Genomic DNA, 7,329 nt, shown 5'->3' with positions numbered 1-7,329 from the left:
CCTGTTGCAACCTGTCGATCTTCTTGATGTCTTTTCCCATGATGAGCATGTCATCAACGTATAACAATAGAACTAAGAAATCACCATATGAGAACTTGCGCATGAACACACAGTGGTCTGACTTCGTTCTGTCATACCCATGCTTCAACATAAATGAGTCAAACTTCTTGTACCATTGTCGTACAGCTTGTTTCAGCCCATACAAGCTCTTCCTCAGCCTACACACCATATGCTCCTTACCTTTGACTTCAAACCCTTCTGGTTGGTGCATGTAGATCTCTTCTTCCAGGTCACCATGGAGAAAGGTAGTTTTAACATCTAACTGCTCTATCTCAAGATCCATGCTAGCTGTCAACCCAAATAACACCCGTATGAATGTCATCTTCACCACTGGTGAGAATATCTCTTAAAAGTTTATGCCTTTCCTCTGACTAAACCCTTTCACTACAAGTTTGGTCTTGAACCTCGTCTGTGAATTCTTCTGCTCAAACTTCTTTCTGAACACCCATTTGTTACTCAAAGCTTTCTTGCCCGTAGGCAGTTTCACCATGTCATAGGTGTGGTTCTTATGCAAGGATTTCATCTCCTCTTATATAGTTTTCAACCACTCTCCCTTATGCTCGTCGACTTCAGAATAGTCTTTTGGCTCTCCCCCATCAGTCAGCATAATGAACTCATGTGGCGAGTACTTCTTGGATGACTGTCTATCCCTAGATGACCTCTTCACCTGTGGCTCAATAGGTGGATCGAGTGGGGGCTACTCCCCTGGTCCATCTTTTGAAGGAACTCCCTCGTCCTCTGCACCTTTTTGTACTCCCCCGTCATTAGGCACCACGGGAGGAATAATCGGATCCATGTCCTCTAGCTCACTTAAATTAGGCTGGTTCTTTTCTGGCTTACCAATGTCTTCAATACAATGATCTTCAAAGAATACCACATCTCTGCTCCTGACGAGCTTCTTCTCGGTCGAATCACACAATCTGCAACTGAACTTTTCATCACCGTACCCCAAGAACACACACTGCCTGATCTTTATATCGAGCTTGAACTTCTCATCCTTTGGTACGTGAACGGATGCCCTGCATCTAAACACTCTGAGATGACTGTACGATGGATCCTGTCTAGTCCACACCTTCTCAAGTACTTCTCCATTCAATAGGGCTGATGGAGACCTGTTTATCAAATACACCGCCATGTGCATTGCTTATCCCCAGAAAGTCTTGGGTAACTTCGCATGGGATAACATGCATCTAATTCTCTTTACAATGGTGCGATTCATTCGCTTAGCTACACTATTATGCTGGGGGGTCTTGGGAACCGACTGTTCATGCCGTATACCTAGGGACTTGCAGTACTCATGAAAGTCGCCAATGTATTCACCACTATTGTCAGTGCGAATGCACTTCAATGATCTACCTGTCTCTCTCGACCATAATATGAAACAATTTAAACACACCAAAGACCTCGTCATTGGATTTCAAAGCATAAACTCAAACCCTCCTAGATGCATCATCTATAAAAGTGACAAAATACAATGCCCCACCCAAGATTTTTGTCCTCATAGGACCACAAACATCAGAATAAACCAAATCTAATGCATGCACTTTATTAACATGAGAAGCAGATTTAATAAATGGAACTCTATACTGTTTCCCCGATAAACAATCAATACAGGTTTTGAGAGGTGTACTTGTCACGTCTGGAAGGAGCCACTTCTTGGCTAGTACTTGAAGCCTTTTTTCACTCATGTGGCCTAGACGCCTGTGCTACATGTCAATAGCTGAATCTTTCGCTACGTTCAACCCACCCTTGCACACACTAACACATGCCTTGTAAAGGGTGAAACACTTCTTTCCTCTGGTTGCGATTAACGAACCCTTGATGAGCTTTCATTGCCCACTAACAAATCGGCTTTCATAGCCATCATCATCGAACCTTCTCGTCGACATCAAGTTGAGGCGAAGGTCTGGGATATGCCTCACATCCTTGAGAACCAATATGCAACCCACATCGGTCTTCACACAAATATCACTGACTCCTACGATCTTCGATACGCTAGAATTTTTCATCTTCACGGTCCCATAGTCACCTGACTTATAGCTTGTGAAGAAGTTCTTACGTGGAGTCGCATGAAACAAGGCTCCCGAGTCTATCACGCAGTCGGTGTCCTGACTCGTAGTTGTGAGACATATATCGTGATCTGCTGAAAGAATAACTACAACGTCGCCGTCTGAAGCGATCGCAGTGGAATTTAATTCATCTTCCTTCTCCTTACATTTTCCTTTCTTGTCGTTCTTCTTACTGCGACATTCATGCTTTATAGTGACCCTTTTTGGCACAATTCCAGCAATCAACATCCTTTCTGTTACTCGACTTGCCTCTTAATTTATCTCGGGCCTTCTCGCCCTTCCTCTTCTTTCCTCTCCCCCGTTCTTGTGTTACAAGGGCATCTTTCTCAGTAGACCCCTGAGACTTCCTCCTTATCTCCTCATTAAAGAGACAGCTGGTTACCCGTCTGGCACGGAGTTACTTAGAGACACCACCAATGTTTCCCAACTGTCAAGCAATGAACTAAGTAATAACAAAGCCTGTAATTCATCATCCAGGACCATCTTCATAGTGGAGGGTTGGTTCACTATATTGCTTATTTCATTCATGTGCTCGGCCACAGAACCACCATCTTTGAACTTGAGATTCACAAATCGCCTTATCAGAAAATTTTTATTACCGGCTGTCTTCCTCTCATACAGCCCTTCTAATTTCAGCCATAGGTTAGTAGCTGAGGTCTTCGTAGATATATGGTGGAATACGGAATCGTCCAACCATTGTCTAATAAACTCCACCGCCTTCCGGTCCATCTTCTTCCAATCATTATTAGACACATCCTTGGATTTTGCTGATATGCTTAAAATTGGAGAGTATATGTTCTTGTAATAAAGTAAGTCATCCATCTTAGCCTTCCATATGGTCCAGTTAGAACCATTGAGGCTGATCATCCTTGATGAGCCACCTTCCATAATTCAAAATCGATCCTACCCGTTCAATGAACTTAACTCTGATACCACTTTATTGGGGGCTTTGCACAAAACCTTAGGATTTAGCCTCCCAAAACAAACCAGAATTATGGAATAATAATGTAATGAACTAAATCAAAACATAAACCACACCACACCGGGGATTTTTACGTGAAAAACCCTCAAAGAGGTAAAAACCATGGGACCTCGTTCAGATCAACAATCTACTATAAAGCGGAACGTTACAACCGATTACAAGCGTACACCGCTTGGATCAAATCTTCTTCACTCACGTAGGAGTAGATAAACAATAAGAGAAACAAATAAGACGGAGAGATCTTACTAATTACGAGGACGTAGAAGCGCTGAGATATGGTAGATCACCTCTACGAGCATAACTTCCCTTCCACAAGCTTCCTCTCTCTCTCTCTCACACACACATACACATTTGATAACCCTAAGCCCTTTAGCAAAACCCTTGCAAAGCTTTAGAAAACCCTAGAATATACCCCAATCCTGCATACACTCCTTTATATAAGAATAGAAAGAGGTAGAATCAAAATAGGAAACAAAATCCGCAAAATATACGTTTTTGCAATCGCATCTGTGGAACTCTTCGATGATATCGACGGTCTTTCGATGACAGCCTTCGATATCATTGACGGTCCTTCGATGATATCGAAATAGGACCAAAAACTGTCCAGCGACCAGGGGTGAAAAATCTAACAATTATCGATGTCATTGAAGGTCTCTCGATGACAGCCTTCGATGTCATCTAAAGTCCATCGATGATATCGACAGGATCAAAAAACTGTCCAGCGACCAGCGGTAAAAAATCCAGCAATCATCGATGATATCAAAACTGGTTCAATTTCATCGAACCTAGCAATGAGGAGAAAATTCCCATCATCATTTGCTACCAAGATGCCTCATAAACGCGGGTTCCTCTATGATTGTTGTAGATGAGTAGCTGTAGATGCCCAAAAACTAGGCCAATCCAATCATCATGTTGAATACAGTGGAGAAAAATTAGGGCTAACCATTCAATACATATGAATAAGTTTTAGACACATGCATGTGTTTTACATGCATATGAATAAGTTTTGCAGGTAAAGCTTAATCTACAACAGTTGTAGAGCAACCTTCCTTTGCTCCTATATTTGAAATTACAACCATTTGTATAGCATGTATTCCCAGAAAATCCCATTAGATTAAAAAGCCTGAAAACCTAATTTATGACATTTCCACCCTATACAAATTGTCTGCAACAAGCTCTTTGGGGCACCCATGTTGTATTTGTGAAATCCACTCCGTCCATCATGTGGTGACTCTTAGTTTCACCGTACATACAAAAAAAATTCAACCTGATATAAAAAAAAAGAAGATGAACTATAGTAGTGTGAACAAGGTAAAATCGCGCCTAAAACCTCTAAGTTCACATGCTGTTTCCTGCCTGAGTTTTGGATCAGGCTGATTTTTGTATCTTCCATTCATCTCCGTGAGTCCAATGAATGCATTTGATTAAATATACACACCATGGTGGCCCCACTCATAAACCTATGGTGCGCGTTCCGTCCCCCTTATTCCCTGTGATGTGGCCCATATACGTACGTTCTGGATGTCCCTGATTTTTGGCCCCAATCCTAGAATTCAAGGTTCACACTAGATGGACGGAGTGGATTCTACATATACAACATGCATGGTGGGCTCTCAGATGCCTCTATCTTGAGAATACACACAAATATTGTACCAAAACTTGTGCATTTCTCTCTGTAACACAAGCAATTCCACAACATATATGTATTCTATACTTTCATTTTCCTTAATAATACATTCCAAAACATAAAAACAAGACAAGAGAACCATGTAAAATTTCCTTTTATACAATTGCATAACAAGCAATATTTTTATCTCTATATTTTGTTTTGGTTTGAAGGTATTATTACAAATACAAGAACAACACAAAAGTATTCAATACAACCCATTGGATCTTGTGGTCATCAAGAGAATGAGATTTAGGGGCATCCCTTCATCATGAGATGATGAAATGGAGGGACCCAAATTACAGCCTTTGGTCACCAAATTGGACAGCCCAAGCTGAGAAGATTGCATCTCATGTGGTGTATTTCTCTCTTCCTTTCTGTTTCTCTCCATCCTTTTCGAGGGTTTTGGTGTGTGTGTGTGTGTGTATGTCATACACCTGATCCCAAGCCTCTAGCTTCAGATCCTTTCATTATTCTCAATCTCTTGCATGAGGAGATAAACATACTGCAAAAAATAGCACATGAAGAATAAGAAAATAAGCACTTTATATGATAAATACACCCACTTTTTTGATAAATAGAACCTTTATTTTTTTTTTTCTTTTGGTAATAGAATAACACAACTTGAGATAAAGAAACTTACTCCCATGGAACATCTCCAACCAGCATCCAATCACCATCTTTATCTTCATATGTGGGTGCATAATCAGACCCTTTGCAACCTTCCCTCTCTGAAAAAAAAAAATAAATCCAAGAAAAACCATCATCAGCCATACCACGATCAAGATAATCATAGTTTGAAAACATGAAAATTCGGCTCGAGCTGAGTCTGACTAAAAAAACCAACCAGTATGATATTTTTTTTTTTTCCTCTTCGAGCCGACTCGGGGTTTTCTCAAGACCAACTTGTGTTTTTCTCGAGCCTTACTGAAATCTGGGCTATTCGAGTCGAGTGGAGTCGAGCTTTTTCATTATGATTCTATTATTACCTGTGGTGAAAGATTTGAACATGCTCTCCAAGGCCTTGAGTAGCTCTGGATATCCTTTGTAGATCTTTAGATCAATCTTCCTCAAATAAGGAGCTCCATCCATGCTAACTTTCACATAGATCCCACCCGTCTCGGCCTCCGTCTTCTTCGCCTGAAAGCTGTTCTTACGGTAGGATCTGATCGGAGGCCACCCAACCACTTGCACCCTGCAATAATTCCATGCACCCCATCAATCCATTATCCAATAAATCTAGACCATACATAAAGAATGGCCCATTTCACATCCTAACAAAATTCTATGTTTATCAGTTAATCGTTCTATCAAACTTACTTGGCGACCGGCGCAGCGTCCCGATCACTCTCCCCGGCATCGGAACCGCTCTTCGAAAGGCAATCCTCCGCCGAGTCGGCGGCGAGTGTCCGTTTATTGCTTCTCACAGCCGACGGTGTCCGTTTATCGTTTGAGTCGGTCCCGGGCAACCCGAGCCTGAGCTCGGTGGCCTTAAAGTTGAGATCGGTCTCGTAAGTCGCCGCAATTTCCATCTTCTCCGTTGATCGACGTCTATTATGTGGCCAAATCAATCACAACGGTCAACTAGGCCTTATCTTTCGATGAAATCCAACCTTCAATTGTTTGATACAAGGGTACCAACTTCTTCAAAGGGACGTTGTATGGATGAATCTCCGGTGAAATTCAATTCCGGTGTAGATGAGGTGATTTTTCAGGTGAGTGTAGGAATGCTAGGGTTTTGGTGATGAAGGTTGGTGGAATGCATGGGTATTTTATAGATAGATGGTAGTACGAAAGGGTGGTTGTGACATTATTTAAGGTATCTTTCCCTCAAATGCATGAATTTCGGGACATGTACAGATAAGCTGTCGGTCACATGTTCAACACCTTTGAGGGTTCTGCTCCTCAATTCCATGGCAAGGGACAGACAAGCTCAGCCGTCCAATTTGAAGAGTCAGAGTAGTTTTTGGATGCGTTGGTGGAGTATTTCTATCTATACACGTGCATGGACATACTTCGTCCCGAACCGTCAGTTTAGGTACGGCATACACCCCAAGTCAGATTGATTGATGGGATGGATCGTGGCATCTGATTAGTGGAAATTTCTATATTGAATGTGGGTGTTGGATTGTTTTGATTTTGACCGTCTATTTGATTGCTAGAAATCGGGTGGTTAGATTATTCTTTGAGAGTGAATTTTGGGCTATGTCCTATTTATAATGGGGCCCACCATCTGAACAGTTTGGATTGGGATAAATGTGGGTCACTTTGAAGTATTCGTGTGGATGAGTAAGGATGGTCCATACTCTGCCAGGGCATGAATTATTTTGGGATGCTCGACGCGAGAATATGTAGAGATGGCTTGGATTTACATTCCTGCATGTGTGGCCCATGGATTAGTGATCCAAACCGTTGATATGAAGGAGCCCACCTTTGATGCTCCATACGCTAAAAACCTCACAGATTGGGAGGATTTTTCTACATTGGAAGCTGACCTTTCTTAAGCGTCTATTTTCAACTGCTTGGGCCATCGGCCACTGACTGTTTGATCC

The 7,329-nt window shown here is 41.9% G+C and overlaps 1 protein-coding gene across 2 annotated transcripts; it reads right to left on the bottom strand.

Annotated features, from left to right (window-relative positions):
- Nucleotides 1-4,872: 4,872 nt before the first annotated feature.
- Nucleotides 4,873-6,606, bottom strand: LOC131233601 (auxin-induced protein 22D-like). 2 transcript variants are annotated; one of them, XM_058230381.1, is made up of 4 exons: nucleotides 6,098-6,587; nucleotides 5,767-5,972; nucleotides 5,421-5,508; nucleotides 4,873-5,282 (listed from the first exon to the last, which is right to left on the bottom strand). In XM_058230381.1, exons 1-4 carry the CDS (start codon nucleotides 6,307-6,309, stop codon nucleotides 5,207-5,209), a joined length of 582 nt encoding a protein of 193 aa, XP_058086364.1. In that variant the 5' UTR covers nucleotides 6,310-6,587; the 3' UTR covers nucleotides 4,873-5,206. The 2 variants fall into 2 exon arrangements, 1 of the variants encoding a protein (XP_058086364.1); XR_009165295.1 differs by lacking the exon at nucleotides 4,873-5,282 and having other exon boundaries at nucleotides 5,488-5,600; nucleotides 5,662-5,972; nucleotides 6,098-6,606.
- Between the last annotated feature and the right edge of the window lie 723 nt (nucleotides 6,607-7,329).

The sequence above is a fragment of the Magnolia sinica genome, chromosome 18 (genome assembly GCF_029962835.1).
Source record: "Magnolia sinica isolate HGM2019 chromosome 18, MsV1, whole genome shotgun sequence".
NCBI classification, from domain to species: Eukaryota; Viridiplantae; Streptophyta; class Magnoliopsida; order Magnoliales; family Magnoliaceae; genus Magnolia; species Magnolia sinica.
This window is presented reverse-complemented; position numbering and strand designations above follow the sequence as displayed.